The 22,417-nt window shown below is 47.4% G+C and overlaps 4 protein-coding genes and 1 non-coding gene across 5 annotated transcripts; 1 reads left to right on the top strand and 4 right to left on the bottom strand.

The window, feature by feature from the left end:
• The first annotated feature begins 1,373 nt into the window (after positions 1-1,373).
• Positions 1,374-2,800, top strand: LOC124651434. Its single transcript, XM_047190533.1, has one exon. It carries the CDS (start codon positions 1,374-1,376, stop codon positions 2,343-2,345), a length of 972 nt encoding a protein of 323 aa, XP_047046489.1. The 3' UTR covers positions 2,346-2,800.
• A 5,885-nt stretch (positions 2,801-8,685) lies between these two features.
• Positions 8,686-9,479, bottom strand: LOC124651515 (stress-response A/B barrel domain-containing protein At5g22580-like). Its single transcript, XM_047190594.1, has 2 exons — positions 9,284-9,479; positions 8,686-9,036 (listed from the first exon to the last, which is right to left on the bottom strand). Exons 1-2 carry the CDS (start codon positions 9,400-9,402, stop codon positions 8,832-8,834), a joined length of 324 nt encoding a protein of 107 aa, XP_047046550.1. The 5' UTR covers positions 9,403-9,479; the 3' UTR covers positions 8,686-8,831.
• Positions 9,480-10,728: 1,249 nt separating this feature from the next.
• LOC124654320 (stress-response A/B barrel domain-containing protein At5g22580-like) lies at positions 10,729-11,996 on the bottom strand. The gene is made up of 2 exons (XM_047193334.1): positions 11,266-11,996; positions 10,729-11,065 (listed from the first exon to the last, which is right to left on the bottom strand). The coding sequence occupies exons 1-2, from the start codon at positions 11,379-11,381 to the stop codon at positions 10,855-10,857; spliced, it is 327 nt and encodes a 108-aa protein (XP_047049290.1). The 5' UTR covers positions 11,382-11,996; the 3' UTR covers positions 10,729-10,854.
• Positions 11,997-13,351: 1,355 nt separating this feature from the next.
• LOC124654319 (RING-H2 finger protein ATL67-like) lies at positions 13,352-16,325 on the bottom strand. Its single transcript, XM_047193333.1, has 2 exons — positions 15,991-16,325; positions 13,352-14,076 (listed from the first exon to the last, which is right to left on the bottom strand). The coding sequence occupies exons 1-2, from the start codon at positions 16,323-16,325 to the stop codon at positions 13,677-13,679; spliced, it is 735 nt and encodes a 244-aa protein (XP_047049289.1). The 3' UTR covers positions 13,352-13,676.
• Positions 16,326-16,872: 547 nt separating this feature from the next.
• Positions 16,873-16,945, bottom strand: TRNAA-AGC. Its single transcript has one exon. It is a non-coding gene; the product is annotated as a tRNA-Ala (tRNA).
• Between the last annotated feature and the right edge of the window lie 5,472 nt (positions 16,946-22,417).

The following is a 22,417-nucleotide window of genomic DNA, read 5'->3' as shown; positions in this document are numbered from 1 at the left end:
CCTCACCACCTCCGCTCTTGCAGGTACCATCTCACTACTGCGATGTGCATGCACACCTGCCACCCTCGCCGCCCGGTTGCCAATATGAGTTGAGATGGAGCCTGATACCCCATTAGCCCCACCTAAAACACGACCATCTCACTCACAACTTCCCATCCTCCGCCTTCTCACCCTCGTTCCTCTAGTCGAGTAACCCACTGCTTAGATATTCTTCCAATTTCTAAAAGGAGATGGTGAGCGCCCCAACCTGGTGCTCTCGCCCTCCAAGTGCGGCCTCACATCCTGCATCGAGAGGGGCAGACACCGACGTCTGCCTCGTCTGTGCCTGGCCCCCTCCTCCTTCGGTGGTTTCTCCGGCTTCACATATACCCTTCTAGAATGCTGTAAGAAAGTTGAACTATTCAATATGAAAATCGTACTTTGTACCACAACAAATTCTAATTAACCAAACATCTAGAACATCCTTTTTAATGTTGTTTCTACCAAAACAAATTCTACTTTATTCAAACAACCATAATGTCCTTTTTTAACAAAACAAAATAAGGAGTAATTTCTAGCACAACAGATTCTTGTTGATCAAACAACCATACCATCCTTTTAGAAACAAAACAAAATAAGAAGTGATTTACATCTCTCACCCTACTATTCATCTTTCTTAATCTAGAACCATCATGTTTGGCAATACATGTGTACTGTACTGCATTTTCATGTGAAAAACAAATTCTACTTTAATCAAACAACCGCAATGTCCTTTTTTAACAAAACAAAATAAGAAGTAATTTCTAGAACAACAGATTCTTGTTGATCAAACAACCAGAACAACCTTTTTTCAACAAAACAAAACAAGAAGTGATTTACACCTCTCACGCTACTCTTCCTTTTCCTTTCTCTAGAACCATCATATTTGGCAATACATGTACTGCATTTCCATGTGAAAACCAACTTCCCGTGTGAAAATCGTACTGTTTCCATACGAAATTCATGCTTTCCACCACAAAAGACCCTTAAAACTCCATCACACGACACGTTTCATACTGTAAACAATCTTGTCATTAACCTGCTGTGCATCGTAAGATGACAAACGCTTTCTGGTAGGGATCGGACGGCTCACGTCCTCCGTTCCCGATCGGACGGCGCGATCCCTGCTCCGGCCGAGACTTAAAGCGGAAGCTTCCTCCTCCGCCTTGGCCACCTCCGCTCCGGCAGTCAGTCAGTTACCGGTTCGCTGTGCTGTGCCACCCTCGCCGCCGGGTTGCCATTATGAGTTGAGTTGGAGCCCGATCTCGCCGCCCCACCACCACCACCATCTCACTCATAACTCCTCCTCCCCCCCTCGCTCCTCGCCGCGGAACCCGCAGCTCAGATCTCCGGACATGGTGAGCGCCTCCAGCCTGCTGCTGCCGTCCTCCATGCGCGACCTCGCGTCCTGCATCGGCGACGGCGCCGTCCGCGTCGCCTGCGCCAGCCCCGCATCCACCCTCACCTCCTCCTCCGGCGGCGCCGCCTCCGGCAACTCCGGCTCCGCCTCCACCCTCTCCGTCACCGTCTCCTACCGCGCCACGCTCCTGAGCTCCGGCGCGCCGCCGCTGCTGCTGCGCCTCACCTGGGCCCACTCTGCGGTCGGCCCCACCCTCTCCTTCTCCCCCTCCGCCGCCGCGCCCTCCGTTCTCCTGCGCAGGCGCAGGGGCACACGCTCCGTCTCCCTGTCCGGCACCGGCGGCGCCGTCGAAGACGCGGAGGCGGAGGCGGAGTCCCCAGCGCTCGCCCTGTTCTGGGACCTGACGGCCGCGCGCTACGACCCGGGGGCCTCCCCGGAGCCGCTCTACGGGTACTACTTCGTGGCCGTGGCCGGCGCGGAGGTGGTCCTCGCCGTGGGCGACCAGGCCGCGGAGTTCGTCAAGACCAAGCTCGAGGGCCAGATCTCCAGGGCGCGGTGCGTGGCGGTGGCCCGCCGGGAACGCGTCGTGGTGGCCGACCCGGCGGCAATGCACACCGCGCGGGTGCGCTTCGCGGAGGGCGGGCCGGAGCACGAGGTCAGCGTCGGCTGCGCCACCAGCTCCGGGCCCGGCGGAGGCGAGGAGCTCTGGGTCAGCGTCGACGGGAAGCGGGCCGTGCAGGCGCGCCGCCTGCGCTGGAACTTCAGGGGCAACCAGACCGTCTTCGTCGACGGCGCGCCCGTCGACGTCATGTGGGACCTCTACGGCTGGTGGTTCCGGGACCCGCCGGGCTGCGCGGTCGTCATGCTCCGGGCCAGGAGCGCGCTCGAGAGCCGCCTTTGGCTGGAGGAGGAAGGCGCCGCGCCGGGGTTCTCGCTCGTCGTCCAGGCATTCAAGGCCCCGCCTTGATGATCTGCATATGAGGTTGTTACCATTTGCTCACCCATCTCTGGCTACTCTGCCTGCCCAAAATTGATGGAACTTTGCAAAACCAAGAAATGCAATGTTTGGTTGGTTGCTGTTAATTTACAGCTCTAGAGATAGATTCTTCTTAGAGGAGCTTGGGATGGATGAAACATGATCGTGGATCATTTTAGGTGGTATACCGAGAGAGAGATTGCTGGGAGTGTGTGTGTGTGTAGGATCATCATCCCCTGTGTTTCCCCTCCTTGTTTTATCTGAACCATTTCTAGTGGTGTGCTCTCGTACAGTTAACAAATAATTATACAAACATTTCAGATTATATCTTGATCCATCCTGCAGTGATGTGTGAGGTGCTGTTTCTGTAGATAGATATTGTGGGTGCTGCCCCGTACTGGTATCTTTCTGCTTGTAGCATAATAGTCATCACTGTCTTCTTGCTTTGCCTCTACTCTTCACTGTTTTTATTATGCAATGCAGCAGCAACAGTTCTCTAGTGATTCAAATTCAACTGATTCTTGCACCGTTCTATACCGGAGGTGTGTGTCTATGCTCTTTATTACGACGTGATGAAATCGATATATCTGCACAAATTCAGCTCTCAGGTTACCAGAATCCGAGATCCACTGCATCTATATGTGTACTGTGGATAGCATCAAACCTACAACCGTCATGTCTTGCATCATGCTCATCTCACATCCTGTCATGCAATTTGTACAGCACTATGTACTTATCGTTGTCTCATTAGTAATTTGTCATCTAATCCCCTCCATAGAAAAGGAAGAACTGGTCTGTCACACCACTGTATTGCTGTTGCTGCACATGCTCTTCGCCATTGCACACTATTAGTATAATCTCGACCGGAGGGTGTTAATGCGGCAGCGTTGGTTGATCCAAACTTTGGTCCCAGCTGCTGCCCCGGGATAGGAGATACTGTCCGGTGTCTGTTTCCCTCACCTCCCACAACAGTGCAAGTGCAGCTCGTGAGATCCTCCCTCTGCTTTCTGATGTTGCTTCAGACGAGAGAATGAGCTCCTTTATCAAAAAAGTGAGAGCGCGATTTTGGCTTAGATCATGTGTTCCCTTTGTTGTTACTAATGTTTTGTTCTGAATGTTTGTTGTGCTTTTTTCCATTCGGTGCCAAATTGGCACTAGAAGAGAGACTGACGAGGCGGGTAGCACCACACATGTCATGTGAGGTGTTTGTCTCCATCATCAGCTCCACGCTAACTGTGTTCGTCAAGCAATCATGCTCATACACTTGGGGCCAACTTTGTCACTTCTTCCGTGTCCTCGTATATATTGTTTTATGCAACAGGATGCAACTATGTCATATTTGTAATGTTTTAGAGGTACTTTTTTCTTCTGTGCTAACTCTACCGCATTTTACTAGTACAAGAATCTGATGAACGACCCTTAACTGTTTTATTCCTCTCAACTGGTCTCTTTCAGTTCCGTTCTTTTTCTCAACTGCGGGTTTTCTCCTGAACTTTATCATGTTAACTTCGGTTCTCTTCTCCTTCTAGACTACAGTCTTTTCAGCTGCGTTTTTTCTTCTCATTCCAACTGCGTTTTTTTTCATTAAATTGCGTACTTTTGATTGCATTTCTCTTTCTCTATTTAGTGTGGTGGAGAATGGCGCAATTTTTTTTTTTTTGCGAATTCGTAGGGCTTTATTGATCAACTAATAGGATTACAATCACTCTGAAAAGTATCAACGAGAAAATCTGGGTTATAGTTAATCCACAGGCATCTCAACAAAATTGAAAATGTTCCAGTTAAGAACATGCTTCAACTGCACCATCTCATGCGCATCACAAATCACCATCATAGGTGTTAACCAGTTAAGGAATGTTTGCTCCAAAGTGCTCACATTGCTTTGCTTCTGGGTAAGTACAACTTCACCTCATAGTTACATCGTGGTATGTTCAGTTGCCGATAATGGTGATGCTGTTTGGACCATTTGTGGTATCGACGTTTGCCTTAAAGTGGCAGGTCTATCGCTCGATTCTTCATTGCTGCACGTATAAGATAATTGATAAATTTGCAGGACTGAGAGAGCGATTGGTTTATGCTTGCAGATCTGATGAACCTCCGCTAAACATGGATATTATGGCTGATTGTGACGGGCGACTTGTGTGTGGTATCATTATTGAAGTCCCAACTTTGATCATCAATTTGGTCCAAATCCAACTCTACCGAGTCACCAATCTTACTTCCTTGACATGTGGTGTCATTATCTTACCACGCAGCTCCAACTGAATTTACCAAACAGGAGAATGGCGGCTGTAGATACAGTCTATTCGTTGTCATCCGTTTTCTCACGACTGGCATTCATGACGAACAGAGACACATTCATCTTCAGCATTCAGTACATGTTACGTTCCAAAATCCTACATGAATTCTTGGACATTGACACCGTTAGAAAGTCTGGACGCGTGCTTTATAAGGTGTCATGTCCAAGAATGCTTCCACCCCGTTTCTTTCGTTTCTGAGCATCATATATTAAAATCTTCAGATTCTTTAGTTCAACGAGGGTTGCTCCGGTGCTCCCCCCTAAATGTAAGTTGAAGAGTCATATATAGTTAGTTTTTTTCGTGTGTTAGGTCCGCCGAAACCCATATCGAATCATGTGTGTATTGATACAGTATGTGTACTCGCGTAAGAAGGAAAAAGAGGTCGCATGACCAGTTAACGATCTCATCTTCCTAAGTACCGCTCCACATCATGCATGCTTTGTTTTAAAATTGTAGATACGTACAGAAAAGATGTACGACCCGACGCGGACCATACATGCCTGTACAGAACTGTACGGACGGTGGACCTACACTAAAATTATGATCTTACCCCCGCTTACAAACAGGTATGGAAAGATCTCCACCGTTATTGTGTTTGAGGCTTCCAGATTTTTTCCAGGGGAGGAGCACCGGAGCAGAAGTGTAGTTCAACTTAGTAGCTTCGACACTTTTTATGGATTAGAGCAAATGACAGCTGTAGATACACTTTATCCGTTTTCATACGACTGGCATTCATGCCCAACAGGGACACATTGATCTTCAGAATGCAGTTACTTGTTACGTTCCAAAATGGCTACATGAATTGTTAGACATTGAGACCATTAGAAAGTCTGAACTCGTGCTTTGTGGGGTGTCAGCTGAAAAAAATAACGGTTGTGATAAGCCCAGTACACCTGTGTATATGTAAAGTTGCATTTTCGGCACATCCGTTCCTGTGATAATTGTTGGTGCTAGACCGGATCAGGCAGGCTGCGGCGTTGGCTTGGCGAAGACGAGGGGGAAGTCCATGACGACGAGCGCAGCCATGAAAGCGCAGTGCTTCTCGTGGCACATGCACACCGCCAGGTCCTCGGCGGCAGCGAAGGTCAGATAAATTGGGAGAATTATGAGAGCGATAGGGTTACACTTGCAGATCTTATGAACATCTAAGAAATGAACATCTAAGAAAGTTGATAAATTGGGAGGATTGTGAGAGCAATAAGGGTTACGCTTGCATATCTTATGAACCTCTGCTAAACATGGATGTTATGTATGATGGTAACAGGCGACTTGTGTGAAGCTGAAAGCAACGGGCTTACTCACTCTTGCTCTCCCTGAAGTCCCAACATTGATTTTCTCTTTGGTCCAAATCCAACTCTACCGAGTCACAAATCTTACTTCCTACACATGTTGTGGGACCATTATCATGCAGCTCCAGTTGAATACATACATCAAAGAGTCGAAAAACAGGAAAACGTACCATGAATGTTGGCTGTAAATACACTCTATTCGTTGTCATCCGTTTTCTCACAACTGGCATTCATGTCGAACAGAGACACATTGATCTTCAGGATTCAGTACCTGTTACGTTCCAAAATCCTACAAGAATTCTTGGACATTGACACCGTTAGGATGTCTGAACGCGTACTTTAAAGGGCGCCATCTGAAAGAATGCTTCCACCCCCGTTCCTTTCGTTCGTGAGTAGTATCATATATGAAAATCTTCAGTTGCTTCCGATGGAGGCTAAGTAGAAAGATAGCTCCCCAGCATCTCACAAAAGGAAAAGCGAGAAAGATGGACACCAAGTTTAACTGCCAGTGTAAATGTCTTCACATGAAGCAGTCACGCACCTCACTGTTTACTAATGTACTAGAACTCTAGAAGTAGCCAGAAAACTCCGTGCTGCTCGGAACACGTAATTCTGTGCGAGCCAGTTTATTTCGTACGAAAAAACACGGAGACAGAAAATCCGTGAGCTCTTATTCATGGAAAGCCTCCTCCGGCTGAAAGTTTATGCTTATGATGACAAGCACGAGTGCGCCATTACAGACATCCATCATAGATCATAAAGACCGAAATGAAATGAAAAGGAACATCGATCATTCAAGGGTAGATAACCAACACAGCCTTTCGAACGAGACGCGGGACACTACAGTCTTATAGGCAGCTGCACCAGCTCAACACCGAAGTAACGGGACAAGCAGAGAAAGGGAGCTGAGGTACAGCTTCAGATACGGAGTAGATGATTTCTTACCCGCAAAACAAAAAGATAGATGATTTCTATTAAAGATGCATTCTATAGCTGCTGCAAGAGAGTGATTGATGATGGTAGAAAAACTCCCTTTGGGGAGGATAGCTGGATTAGTCACAAACCGCTATCCAAAGTTTCCCTCACCTTCACAATTTATGTTATAGCCATAATATAACAGTTAACACATTCTTTACTAGGGGTTTTGATTTCCTCAAGCTTAGGAGGTTTCTGAGAGAGGAAACCAAAGTATTGTGGTTACAACTGTTAGAAATGCATAGTCAGGTTAAACTGACCGATGAACCGGATAGGGTGACCTGGCTTCTGACCAAGTCTGGTGTGTTTTCTGTTAAATCCTTGTACTCCTTTCTAATAACTAAGCGTGTCAATTTTCCTTGTGTCCCCTGTCAAAATATATATGGAATGTAACTAGCGTTGCTCTTGGAATTAACATTATTCCAGGTGGTTTTGGAGACCTATATAGAGAAGGGTTCAAAACTAGTAGGGATCATGAAAAAAAAATAGCACGCTATTTCAACGTTTTAGCAGCTCTATAGTGTATTTAGAAGGTGAACACTACGCTATGCATAATTTGCTTGCTATGCCGCTAATCTCGCTATTAATGGTGCCAAGCTCGCTATTTGTTATAACGTTATAGCGTTATAGCGCTAGAAAAAAGTTATGGAACTAGAGGCAGCCCATGAGCCCCCGCTTCTAACCTAGCTCACCCAGGTCGGCAACCAACCAGTCGCCACTTTCGACTCCCCACGCGTCGCGGCCGTAGCGGCTACAGCAAGAATGCCACTCTCCTCTGGCTCTAACCGGCCGCCTCTGCCTGGCACGCCCGACCAGAATCACCAAGAGGACCCATGCCTCGACTAGAAGCTCGATCTGACGCTGGTCTTCGCCGCCAGGCCACCACCTTGCACACGACAATAATATCTAGTTTCATCCTTACATGTTCTCTTTCAAATTGGCCGGTACCAGAAGGTAGTTCAGTACTGGTAGCTGGTAGCCCGTAGACAGATCGTTTGGCTCTATAGTTCTTAGTTTAGCTCAGCTCTGTACTTTAGTTCAGTTACGTAGTTCTTATCTTCGTTCTGCATGTTTTATCTCTATGAGAGAAAGGGAAAACATGTTGATATAATCCAATCAAAACTGGTTAATTAGTTATGCTCTGATGAAATCCTCGATATACATACTATACTCATCAATTTTCTATTTTTTTGTGAAAGGCTATTTTGAAAAATAGCGTGCTAAATAGCACGTTATAACATGCATAGAGTATAGAGAAGGACCACACTATTTTATTTAGCGCGCTATTTTTCTTCTTAGAGATAGAAGAGGTTTTTTATTGGATCTATTGCTATTTTCTGGACTGTATGGAAAACTAGGAATTAGTCCTGTTTCCAAAGGATACGGCCTGGGGATCCTACAAATAATCCTCTTTGCTTGCCATTTTATTAACCATAGGGTAAAAATGAAGAAAAACGGACTAGGAAGGCTCCTACTACAGAGGCGCAGAAGATTTTCGCACAATGCCATGGCTGGAGTCCTATGAGAAGGAGGATAGCTTCGTATATCCTTGATCATCTCCATTGCTGAAAAAGATCATGTTGGGTGTCTCCTAGTCTTTTACATCTGTAGTAGGTCGTAGTCTGCTTATGTTGTCTGTGGTATGTTTAGGTTCTTTTAGTACAGCGGTTCTGGTTTGTTCTAGAGTCGCAAATTCTTGAGGTTTACTGCAGTTTCGCCTATGTGTTATGGGATGTAAAAACTATGTAATAATCTAACACTCCAGATTTTATTTGAAACTGGGAGGCCGTTTGGGGCTACTCATCTTCTCAAAAAAGATGTTGTTTATTGGAGTATCCGAGAAAGCACCACACAATGTGTAGTCCGCCGGTCCGCCCATCTATTCTTGTGATATTGTTGGTACTAGAGGCGGATCAGGCAGGAGGCGCCGGCTTGACGAAGACGAGGGGGAAGTTCATGACGACGACATCGTCGAGCGCGGCCATGAACGTAGCCCCGAAAGCGCAGTGCTTCCCGTGGCCCAAGCACGCCGCCAGGTCCTCGGCGGTGGCGAAGGTCAGCACGAAGACGTGGGTGAAGCCCCGCGTGAGCGCCTCCTGGTCCAGCACGTTCTTTCCCCTGCAAGAGCCAAGAACAATGGTATCTGCGTCATCAAGTTCTCAAACGAAGTTGAAGAACTATTGGCGAACGAACAATGAGAAGCAATCTTGATCTCTTGCTGTATGCCGGCCTATATATGTTTTCAGTCACTGGTTTATGTATGCTTCGAATTTACTCGGACAGATGGAATCTGGCCGGTGATGCTAACTTTTTACAGCAGAAAGTAAGGAATGTAAAGACCAGGATCGCATGTATGTATGCTTACCAGCCGAAGAATTTGACGGCGTCGAGCTCGGCGGCGAGCTTGGTGAGCTCCTGAATGATATCGTCCACCACGACGCCCTCCTTGAACCTGGCCGCGCACAGGTGCTTGAACTCGCCCATGGCTGAAAGACAGCTCCACTACCTTCCTTTCTCCCACTCTGGCCGGTGGCTTTGCAGAGAGTGTGATCATCAATACCACGGTGCTCGCCGTTTTAAAGGAATCATAGGGAGGAGAGGAGCTTTGCTCTGCTCTGCGCCGGTGAGGGCCACCACCGACGACACGAATCACTCACTCTGAAGCACACTTGATAGGCCCTTATTTCTTTCTCTTTTTTTGTTAGCAGCACACTTGACTGAATCATTCCAGCACAAGGAGTGAAGGCAAACCATGCTGGCATGCTGTTGCTCTGCTGCATCGAGCACACTGTTTAGATCTAGCATGAGTCTGAACTCTGAACCATGTTGTACCCGATCCGACGACATCCGCATCGGTACGCAGGCCCCACCGACGATCTGGTTTCAGAGGACATGTCAGCATTCTGGAGTTCGATGATCTTTGTGATCTTGAATCTTGGATCAGAGTTGCTTAGCATTATACGGCTTCAGTTCATCTTATCAGGCATGCAGGCTCATCGGACCGATAGGGTCACTCACCAAGGGTGACCTGACTAGGAATTAGGCATTTATTCCAAGCAGATGCGGACAACATGACACCTAATCTTGATAGAGATCGCTGATCACGTGTGCCATGCAGTTTTTCAGCTTCTCACTAACCCTTATTAGCGTTACTTGCCCCTTAGTCTAACCCGTCCAATCCCAATCTCTAGAAGACACAAATCTTTCATCGTTTTGGTCATCTTCCATTACACTCTTTCGCGTGTGTTCAACATTCATTTTATTTTTGTAAGCAAATTCAGTTTACAGTCAAGGAAACAACTACTCCCTCCGATCCATAATAGTACAAAGTATGGTGGTTTTAGTTCGGTAAGCTTCGTTCTCGGAAAATAATGAAGACAAAGTAGAAAGGTATCGATCCAACATCCGGAAACCACAAAACGGAGAAGCAAATAAGATAGCACCGCGCAATCACCCCAGGGGCAGCAACTGAACTGCCAATGTAAATGCCTTCACATGGAAGCACTGATATCTCACTGTTGTACAAATGTAGCACCAAACTCCGTGCTGTTTTGGCCGCGTGAAATTTGCACGAGACTTAATTAGTAAATTCATGACAAACCTGCTCTCGCCAGCGTTTTAGCTTGTTCAAGCAATAGCAGTAAGCACGGGCGATGAGCCATTACAGATATCAATCAACTCATCATGAACACCGAAAAGTATACTTATTCAAGGGCGATAACCAAACAAGCATTGAACGGAATGCACGGCATTGGGGTGCACCCCAGGCTTTAGAGGCAACACCGAAGAAGCAGAGGACTAAAGCAAAAATAAGAGGCTTAGGTACACCGGTGCAGTACATCACAGCTGCAGATAGATGGTGGCTATTACCTGAAAATGCACCTTACAGTGGTTGGCAATGGCAAATGCTTATCGCTAACAGATGGTGGGGGTGAATCAAGCCTCGGGCTGTGGCGCCGGCTTGGCAACGACGAAGGGGAAGTCCATGACGATGACCTTGTCGAGCGCAGCCATGAATGTGGCGGCGAACGCGCCGTGCTTCTCGTGGCCCATGTACGCCGCCAGGTCCTCGGCGCTGTCGAAGCACAAGGAGAAGACGTGGGTGAAGCCCTGTGTCAGCGCGTCCTGGTTCAGAACGTCTTTTCCCCTGCAAGCGATAGAACAAAGCTGAAGAACCATTGGTGGATGAGATGATGGTTCCTAGTCTGTATTTGCTGGCTTGAACTCTAAAGTTATTTCATACTTTTGGTCATTAGTTTTAAGGTTCTTCAGAAGAAGTGTAGCAGATAAAAGTTGGCATCTTCATTTTCCAGCACAAAGCAAACGCAAAGTTAACGAGATGCGTACCACCCAAAGAACTTGATCATGTCCAGCTCTGCGGCGAGCTTGCTGAGCTCCTGAATGATGTCATCCACCACGACGCCGTCCTTGAACCTTACCAGGCACAGGTGCTTGAACTCCATGGTTGAACTCTACAGAAGTTGCAAAGCTAAGCTATGGTTTCTCCTCCAGTGGCTTTGCAGAGGATGCGAATTATCAAGCCACGGTGCTGACATTTTAAGGACGGTGGTGAGAGCTTTGATCTACTCCGGTGAGGGCCACCACCACCGTCACCCACTGCAAATAGGCTTTTTTTTTACTAGCAAAAAAAGGCATTTTTTCTTCCCACAAAAAATAACTTTTTTTTTTGCTTGGCAGTACACTTGATTGAATTGAATTATTCCAAGCACAGTAATCATTAACTGTAAATAGTTTTTTTTGCCTGGCACTTCACTTGCAAACCATGCCACTCGTGCTGGTCTTCAGCACACTGTTAGATCTAGCACGAGCCATGAGGGACCCTGGCTCGACCGGAGTCGGCATGTGGGACCCACAAGGATGTGTGCTCTCCCAAGAAGCATCATCATTCTGGACTTAGATCTTGTGATCTTGAATTTTGGATCTCAATTATGCAGCATTGTACTAATTCAGGCTCTATGAGTGTAGATCTGATCATCCTTGATCAGTTAACCTTAGACTGGCCGACTGGGTCACTTGCCCCGGTGACTTCAAAAAACTGACCCTGACTCAACATACTGCTGTTAGGGCATCTCCAACCGCGCGACCCAAACCGCGCCCGCGCGCCCGTTTGGGTCGAGCCGGACAAAAACGCGGCCCAGCGCGGGGACGCACCGCAAAAGCGGACGGCCGCGGCGTGCCATCCGCTCGCGTCCGCGCGCTGGTCGCCTCATCTCCCTTGGGCCCACCTGTCGGTGACCAGGGAGACTATTAAATGGGGAGTGGAGTGGATCTGGCCCTCCACTCCAGTCCCCACTCCACTCCCCGAGCAAAAACCGCCGCCATGGCCCCGAAGCGACGGTTCGCTCCCGGAGCGAACGACGACGAGGCGGCAGCGCCGCCGTCGTCCGCCGGCGTTGCGGCCATCGGGAGGATACCGGCGCGGCTCCACATCGGAGAGGCCGCCCGCGGCGGTGCGGCATTGCCGCAACCGCCGCCTCCTCCTCGAGCCGAAGCCCGAGTCCTCGGAGGAGGACCCGGACCTCCGCGCCGCCCGATGATCTCGGCGGCGGAGGAGGAGGCGAAATGGCCGCACCTCCATGCGGCCATTCGCACCTCCGAGATGGAGGAGGCGGCGCGGCGGGAGGTCGAGGAGGCGGAGGGCTGGGCGCTCTACGCCAGGCGGTACGGGAGGAGGAGGAGGCGGCGCGGCGGGAGGAGGCCAGGCGCCGCGCCGACGAGGACCGCCGCCAGGAGCGCGGCGGCGAGGAGGACGGCGGCGGCGCTAGGAGGCCGGGCGCCGCGCCCGGCAGAGAGAGTCGGCGGCGCCTCGGGGAGGAGGCGCCGCTCCGTGCGCGGCGCAGCCGGGTGGCTCCGGACCCCCGCTCGCCGCGTGGAGGAGGCCCCGTGGTCTCCGTGGTCGGAGTCCCCGCGCGGCTCCAGCCCACAACAGCGCGTCGCCGCCCGGGGTGGACGACGACGACGTCGCCGACGACGCTAGGCGGCGCACCGGCGGCCACCGCGCCGACCAAACCCTAATAGAGGGTTTTTACTTAGTTTAAATTAAAAAGCCCATATAGGGGCTTCTTTTGTTAGTTATTTGCCCAAAATAGGGCTATGTATAAATTTGCCCAAAATAGGGCATATGTTTTAATCAAATTTCGTTTAAATTTGCTTTTTTTCTTTTATTTTCATGTTTCCGGATTATGCGATACGTCCGCGCGTTGGACGCAGCGCGCGACCCAAACGGACACGCGGGCCGCTGTCCGCGTGTCCGGCCGGCGACCCAAACGGACGGCCCAGCGCGTCCGTTTGGGTCGCGCGGTTGGAGATGCCCTTACGGAAGATTTATGACACTGATTTTTTGATGCTGCCCAGGAAGAATTCTCACATGGATGCATGAGTGCAACAGGTACTTCCGGCAGATGACATGATATGCTAGTACAAAAATTCTCAGTGGGCTACCATAGATGGGATAAGCTATTGGATACAATGGCCTGGTTTGAGTATGATTATCAAATAAATGTGGCTTTCAACAAGAAACCCATACGATTTCTCATATTTACATCGAACCCCGCGAAAACTAACCTATAACAGAGAGACAGACATCCATCCATCCACATGCGCGGATGTTTCTAAGTTTACAGGCTGTGACCCGTACGGTGCATCAGGCTGCACATAAGCTCCAAGCAGCTACTTGGAGGGTCTTAGCTGGGCTGATCAGGACCTCTTGAGAATATAGGGACTCTCCATGTGCTATTTTACTGTTTGGTTGTTATTTCCCCAGGAGTGGTAACCTCAGACAATGTCAAGTTGTTTGGCCCATCCAGGGATGGACCAGGCACTGTCTGATTCGCCTGGTCGGGTTCGTTTCGAAGAACCTCTGATGGCCTTGGCGAATGGCCCGTGCCGACAAACAGGCAGTGGCATGGATCACTTATTGATGCTTCGGGAGAATAAGGAGGTATCATCACTGCACTTGGTAAAGGGGGCACCGTGTGCTTGCTATCAGGATAGTCAGACAGTGAAATTCTGCAGACTGGGCATGTTGAGTGCTGCTTTAGCCAAGCATCTATGCAGGCCATATGAAAATTGTGGCCACAGTAAGGGAGTGTGAGGAGCACATCTTTATCTTCGTATTCTGCAAGGCAGACGACACACCTGGGAATGAAGACACGATCAGTTCAGAGTCTAGGTTTTGGTGTAACGAAGAAAAAACAGATCAGAAATCAAGAACATATCATATTAGTCACATGCATCTGTAAGATATAGTACTACGCCTCAGAATGAAAAACTGCGTTTTCTTCCACAAAGAGTATCAATCGAACTTGGTTGCATATAGGAAAATACAGCAGCAGAACAGTAGAGTTCAATGGACAGGCCTTAAAATTGATGTACTTGTAATGTGTAGATAAAAATAGGTGCTTAGCTGGGAAACTGGACAGAATATTTTGTTTGTAGGATGTCTAATTGTGAAGGCATGTTTCATGATACTAAACACAAAGTGCAAGCGAAATTCAATAAATGCTATGCATCTAGCCAAGGATTTGTTCAACTACTCCCTCCGTTCGGAATTAATTCCGATCAGAGGTAGTAGCAGTCAATTACATCACACCACCAAGCCAGTCCTTGCTTCCCTCTCGTTAGCACACTTGATTAGTCAATCTACTTAAATGCAGTCCCCACTTACTCCTCATTACGATCTTACTCAGGAGTAGTTCAATATATGTATTGCAGTCAGGTGTGATCTTATTCAGGAGCAGTTCAATATGTGTATTCCAGTCAGGTGTGATCTTATTCAGGAGCAGTTCAATATGTGTATTCCAGTCAGGTGTGATCTTATTCAGGAGCAGTTCAATATGTGTATTCCAGTCAGGTGTGATCTTATTGAGGAGCAGTTCAATATCTGTATTCCAGTCAGATGTGATCTTATTGAGGAGCAGTTCAATATCTGTATTCTAGGCAGATGCTCAACGATAATGAAAGCTCAGGACCATGGTTGAATAGTCAATCTCCAGCTAAGCACAGTAATAAATATTTTGGTACTAAAAGGGTCACAATTATCTTAGGCACCTGCATCCTCAAGGACAATTTCTTTGGTACTCAAAGAATCTATAAACACCGTCAGGGACACAGCTACACTAGTACTAACAAGGATCAATTTCCCAGTGTGGAATTGCTACTTGAAGATTTTTCAGTAAGACTCATGTTGCGGTTATACAATGGAATAATCAAATACCCACACTGCAAATTGATTAAAAGCCAGCACGTATTTGCCAAGGTTAGTGCATGAAATGCAGGGCAAATACCAACGATAACCTTTTAGCTCAATAGGTTTCTCTCCCTTTATAATGATGGCTATTAAAAATCCCTAAACAAGTGCATTTCCATGTGTTGAAGATCAGAACTCATTTTAGCGCATGACGTGGGACAGAACTAAGATATTCATTGAGAAGTTTATTCTAAACTGCGTCATTAGCCTAGAATTATACCTAGAACACTTGACAAAAGAATTTTCCCAGTCCCGGCCCCAGAATTATACCTAGAACAGTGGACAAAGAGAATTTCCCATGTATGAGAATGAGTATCCGATTCTCGGAGCACTAGTGTCCAAGGTATTGTGGCTAGATATTAGTGACAATGACACCTCCTAAGGCACTTAACTTGTAATCTTCGCCTTATACAATAATAATAATGGAAGGGAGCTCCCTGTGGCTGGCGGCTGGCGCCACTCGTCTGAGTGCTCCCTCGCAACTAGAGGCTCCTAGTAGGGTAGTCGCAGCGTTGGGTTGCCCCATCCAAGTGACCTAATTCGTTAGTTAGAACGCGCGCGATCGAGCCCCACAGTCCCACTGAAAGCGTAATCCACTGAATAGGATGGGTATATACTAACTAAAACGACGGAAAAAGCAAATCGTAAATAATATTCGCGGTGATTCCAAGTTTGGACTGCACGCGACGCAAGGAACAAACATCACGCTGCCTACGGTGGGGAATCGGCGATCGGCGTGGCAGCTTTGGCGAATCGCGATCGGTGGCGGGGAGGAGTATGGGGGCGGATCGAGGAGCGCTTACTGTGGGGCGGCGTCGGAGGCGTTGGAGGAGGTGGGGGAGCCGCATGCGGCGGAGAAGGCGCGGGTGGGGAAGGCGGCGACGGCGGCGGGGTCGAGCCCCCCCGCGGCGGGCCCCGCGGCGGGCTGGGCGCCCCCGAGGCGGTCCACCTGGACCGCGAAGAAGTAGTTGGCGGCGAGGGGCGGGAAGCCGGGCGGCATGGGCGAGGCGCGGCGGCGGCGGCGCCGCCGCCGCACGAGCGCGCAGACGAGCCTGGTGCAGACGAAGACGATGAAGAGGACGCTGACGCAGAAGCCGAGCAGCGTGAGCACCATGCTGGTCGACACCCCCGAGGCCATCTCGCGCGCGCGCGCGGCCGGCGGCGGGCGGGGGTGGTGGTGGGAGTGCGAGTGGACTGGAGCGCGGCCGCCTCCTCCCACCGCTAGAAGTGTCTGCGTGTGTGGGGGGCGGTGCAGGGAGAGTTGGAGAGTTAAATGGGATCTGCGTGTGCTGCGCACTCACGCCGTTGGGTTGGGGTCGCGTTGCGCTCGCATTTGGGATGGGAAGCTGTTGCGTGTCGCGTGGATTGATTTTTATCTATCTATCCGGAAGGGGAATGGGATGCGGTGGTGGTGGTGGAAATGGGACGGCCGCCGCTCGGCGATCGGTGGCCTTGAAGGCGCACTACCACTACGGCAGCAGCGGCAGATGGATACGAATGGTGGACGGATTCGCAAGCGACGGGTGCAAAGAGGGAAAGATACCGTGAATATGCAGCAGGGTAGGGGCAGAGAGACGAGGCGTGAGGTTTCAGAGCACGCAGCGGGTCAGCGAGCAAAAGAAAGAAAAAGTTGACAGGGATGGGCAGAAAGACAAAGTATTATGGGACAAAAAGACAAGAAACGATGGAGATGCGGGGTATCGATCCCCGTGCCTCTCGCATGCTAAGCGAGCGCTCTACCATCTGAGCTACATCCCCTGTGTGTTTTAAAATAGGTGTTAGTTCTATATATCTTCACCGTGATACTCACTTGCCCAGCCCAAGCCCAATCCAGGAGGCAAATGTCGAAGATTCCTCTTCTTCCAAGCCCAGATGGGCCAATGCCTTAATATCTACGGGGTAGTCAACCTAGGTAAACCCTATACACCGACCAGGTCCGTGCGTACCGCGCGCCACACACCCCGTGCGTGATACGGGCCGGCCCAGTTAGGTGCGGGCTTCCTCTTTTTTTCGTTTTTTATTTCTTTTTTGTTTCTCCTTTTTCTGTTTTGTTTTTCCTGTTTTTGTTTTTTGTTTTCTTTTTTCTTTTGTTCTTTTTTCCGTTTCTTTTTTGTTACTTTCGTTTTTCAGATTCGAAAAATAGAAATATTTTAAATATGTTCAAATTAAAAAATGTTTATTTTAAAATTTATTCATATCAAAAAATGTTTAATTTAAAATTTGTTTAAATTAAAAATGTTCATCTTAAAATTAAAAAATTGAAATAATTTTTTAAAAAATAGATATTTTTGAAAAATGTTCAGATTAAAAAGTATAGTTTTTAAAAATATTGTTCAAATAAAAAATTGTTCAAACCCAAAAAATGTTCAAGTATGAAATTTTTGAAATTCGAAAATTGGTCAAAATATAAAAATTGTTCAAATTTGAAAATTGTTCGAGTTTTAAAGATGCTAAAATTCGAAAATTGTTCATACATAAAAATTATTAAATTTTCAAAAATAATGTTTTCCAAATTTTGAAACTTCGAATTTAAAAACATTTTAGCTTTCAAAAAAGTAAAAAAGAAAAGGAAAAAAATTAAGAAAAAGCGAAACAAAATGTTGGGCCGGCCCAAACTATCCACCTGGGGGTGTGCGGCACCTGGTCCGTGCCGACCAGGTCGGCATACAGCACCCCCCGTTAACCTATTGGGGGCACCACTAGAAAAAGACCAACCTCCGCGAAGGGAAAGTTGCGTCCCGCGAAACCGTACGAAAAGCTGACGCGTGTTCCTCCAATCTCGCGCGCGAGTACAAGCGCGGCCGCACGCGAGTACGAGGCTAGCTAGGCTCATCCCGCGCGAGTACGCGCTCGCGCTAGCTGCCTCATCACCGGGCGCGAGTACGAGCGAGTTACCGCGTGCGGTACGCATACTGCCGCGTATGCAGCCAGCTATCTCTTGCAAAATCAAGTATAAAACAATATTAGGTACACGGCGTGAATACAGTTGCACGCATAGGTGAGTACAAGTATAGTCGCGCACACGAGGAGGTAGAGTCGTGCACACAAGCAGGTACAGTCACGCACAACACACGAGTACAGTTGAACACACATGCGAAGATACAGTACGAGTCGTGCACACGAAGCAGTAGATAGCCACGCACAACACATGAGCGAATACAAGTACAGTCACTGAGACGAGCAGGTACAAACGTGCATACGAGCAGGTACAGTCATGAACACGAGCAAGTACATGTATAGAAGTGCAGTGACGCACACGAGCATGTACAGTCGCGCGTAAGTACATGTACAGTCCCGCACACAGGTGAGTACAGTTAGCGAGTAAAGGGAAAAATTGCACAAAATACACTAAAAACAGAAGTACTTATCAGTTGAAACACGAGTACAGTTAGGTACACACCACAGGTACAATCATAATATTATTGGAAGTACGAAAAAAAGGTATCTCCAAACCTATCAACATGGGATCTAGTTTTCTCGACGCGACGATCTCAAAAATGAAAACGGTTAGCAATTTGGATTTACGGTTCTCAACAAATTTCATTAAAAAAACGAATCTAGAAGAAAAAGAGAAAAACTGACACAACCCAGTCTTCTCTCTCCTCCCCCATCCCCACCTTCAGAGGCCGGGTCAGCAAATAACCCAGCGTAAGTACGAAAATGCCTTGGAGAACCTGCAGATACCCCCACCCCATATCTCACCTTCTGTTCTGTATCGTGAGCCGTTCATTAGTAGTATGGCTGAGCGCAGTTATGGTTTGTATGATTACCTCATCCGTATCTATCTATTCCCATAATACACGGGCCCCACGACCTGATGTCATTCAATCATTTATTCCTCCGTGTGCGGTGCGGCTCATCTCTCACCATCCTCATCTCCCTCCCATTCCCCATCCCAACTCCAAATCCCAGCTCATTTGTTAATCCCCACTGAAGCTTCCGCATTAATCTTCTCCTGTGCTTCCTATCCTCGACTCCGTGGCGCCCTGGATCCATGCTTCGTCGCCGGGAAGAGCACGGACGCGGCGTCGTCTTCTTCTCCTCCGGCACGAACGGCTGCCAACACCTCCATCCCGATGCCACCACCAGGAAGTGGTCTACAGCGACGGTGTGGCCAGACCCGATCTCCCCATGCCCAGCACCTCCACTCTATGGTGTCCTAGATGTCAGGGAACTCGTTTTTTGTGTGGTGCTTTGTTGGTGTGTTACAGACTTACAGTAGCAATTTTTTCTCTAAATTCTCTCATGTCTTTTGGATATTTCACTCTTGTATAAGATCTACCTTAATTTGTGGTGGAAAGAATTGCTCGGAAATGTTTTGATTTAGCACGTCTAAAATTTTATTTTCTTGCCTCAAATCTCAGATCTGTTTCTCTATTTCTTCCAATGGATTTTGATTCTGTTATTTCCTGTTTTTGTTACTCTCGTGTTGATGGATCTTGGATAGCTGAATATTTCTTTTATGGTTCTTCCATAATATGCCGAATTTATTCATGTACAAGATAACATAATTTTTTCTGTTCATAATATGATTCTTTCCTTCTAAGATAAGAAGCAATAATAATGTGAATATGTGATATGTTCAGTGTGTATGACCTGTGAGTGGAAGATTCTACCATCAGGCTACCATGAACAAGAATTGTGACGTGTTCAGAGAAAAAAAAGTAGTACCAAAGAACTTTTTTTCTTCATATAGTCCATTATTTTTGTTGAATTAATTGGGTATATTCTTGTTCATCCAGATGTTTTTCTGTTCAAGAGACTCTCAACAATAAGTGTCCAAACCCAAATATATATGGATCGCTTGTTCTGAATTTATTTATCTGATAATCTGCATGTGTAAATAGTATTAGAATTCTATACTATATAAAAAGTTATGTTGATATATCATCAGAAATTAATATCCGGTTCATATAATAAATGTGTTAATATCAAACTAAATTTCGGAATCATATTGAACAGTATGTTGTGGCATGACATGGAAAAGAATGAAAAAATTTGTGCAGAAATTTCTATACAACTTTCTGGTTCTTATTGATTTATTGAATCAATCATTTGTTCATGTCACCATGAATTGCCCAAGCCACCAAATCTGTGCGGGGCTGTACCAGTGACGCCATCTATGGCCTATTGGATGCGTATTTATGTTTAACAGTTGTGTATTGTCATTTACTTCTACGTTTCTGAATAAACAACCTTACCTTGTACACACATCACGAAGTTAATAACGGACGGTGGGATTTCAGGGGGCGGTGTAGATGAGAGCCAAAAGTCCGGGTCAAGCGTAAGTAGGATTATATACATCGTAGTCTCTTTCCTCTAGTATTAATGTACGTAATTTTTGAAAAGCCATTATTGTGTAATTGTGGAATACTAATGTATGCATTGTGCATTTATCTATATCTAGAACACTGCAAATTATTGCATTCATGTTAATAAGTAGTTTAGTTCTATCTACTTAAGAAATGTTAACTTCCTTATACTAAATACTTTTACTTTTATGGATCATCCACTAATTTCAACTACTTGTTGTCATAATTATTATTTCTTAATATGGTTATACAATTCAAATGTTTATCCTTAATGTCGCTTGTTGAATTAGTTCTACGTGGATAATAAAAAATTGCTATTTTTGAGACATTTTTGTAAACCTACCGTTATATGTCTCTCAAAAACATAACATTAATCTAAATATAATATGTGGAACCTTCATATTATACAATGTCTCTGTGTGCGTTTGGGTCTATTTAACTATCTTTATATGCATATTAATAATATAATATAGTGTTCTATGTTGAATGTGTCTATCAAATACTCTAATAGATATCTCTAGTAGATAAATATAGATATACATTTGTGAATTGCACTGTTTTAATCTTCTGCATTGTTGTTCACCCCTGATATCCAACCATACTCTCCTTCTTTGTGATGTAGAGGTGATGCTGAGTAAGGGAGGGCGGCTACACGCCAAATTGTTCGAGATTACATGCTGCTCTATTTCCACGACTACAGGTAAAAGCATCTCTAGCCGCGTCCCCCAAAGGGCGTGTCGGATTTATCGTTTGGGGGGCCTGTTTCCTTCGTACCGCGCTTGGGGGACGTCGCTCCGCAGCCGCGTCCTCCAAACGCGCCCAAAAAATTTAAAACACTGTATTTTTATTTTTATAGATAGAAGAAAACTTTGTACTAGTATTGCTATACTAATATTCAAAGCGGTGCAACATACACAAATTACATATAAAAACCTTGAAAAAACTTAAAAATTTACATATAATTTTTTTATACTACTATTTCTTCTTTGATGGCCCCGCCTCATCGTTCTCACGGTGGCGCTTCCTGCTCGTCACCTCTTCCGAATATACGGTGTCGGTCGACACATCGGAGGACTTGTGTCCTCCTCGTCGTCGATGGTGCTCACCGGTTGCGCCTTCGCCTTAGCCTTGGCCTTCGCTTTTGCCTTTGCCTCCGCCTTCGCCCGGGCCACTACCGACGTCGCCTCGTCAGACCCTTCCTCCTCCGCCTCGTCCTCCATGGCCTCCCATTCCTCCGCGCTGTCCAGCGAAGGCGGGGAATCATCGTCGCTGCTAGGCGTCGCGACTCTGTCCCACCAATGGCACCATCCCGGACGCTTGCCCTCGATGTCGGTGTCTGATGGAAGCTGAGAGAGGTCGCTCATCGTGAGAGGTTTGGATGAATGACGGCCGGTTGTAGATCCAAAAGCGCCTACGTAGGTGTCTTATTGAGTACGGATAAACAGCGGCGCAGAAGTCGAAGAGAGCGGTGGTTGCTTTTCCACGGATTTCGCGCTCCATTCCGGCGGTTCGCGCGTCGATCGACGCGGTTGCCAATGCGACGGTTCCCCTTCCCGGCAACTGCACCGTCGCTGCGTAGGCGACGGTTGAGCGTCCGAGCCGCTGACACGTCGGGCTCGCGCCTCCTTGCATCTCATTTCGTTGTGTCCGGTGTGCCCGGAGCGTGTCCCCTGTATAGTGGGGACGGGCTTGAGGCCGGACACCGTATTGGGCTGCGTTGGACAAAGGACCTTTGGCGCGCGGCTAGGAACGATTTTTGTCCGACATTTTTGGGGAACATTTTAGGGACGCGGCTGGAGATGCTCTGGGGGGTTGTCAGTATTGGCGACAAGTTGGGGCGTTTGCAGGGGGTGCCTCAAGGACAAGGAGCATATTGTGGGAGCTGGAGAAGAATGGCAATGACTGCCGCTGCCTAGCG

This window comes from Lolium rigidum, chromosome 5, assembly GCF_022539505.1.
Source record: "Lolium rigidum isolate FL_2022 chromosome 5, APGP_CSIRO_Lrig_0.1, whole genome shotgun sequence".
Taxonomy (NCBI): domain Eukaryota; kingdom Viridiplantae; phylum Streptophyta; class Magnoliopsida; order Poales; family Poaceae; genus Lolium; species Lolium rigidum.
The sequence above is the reverse complement of the archived record's forward strand: the minus strand, read 5'-3'. Positions and strand labels throughout refer to the sequence as shown.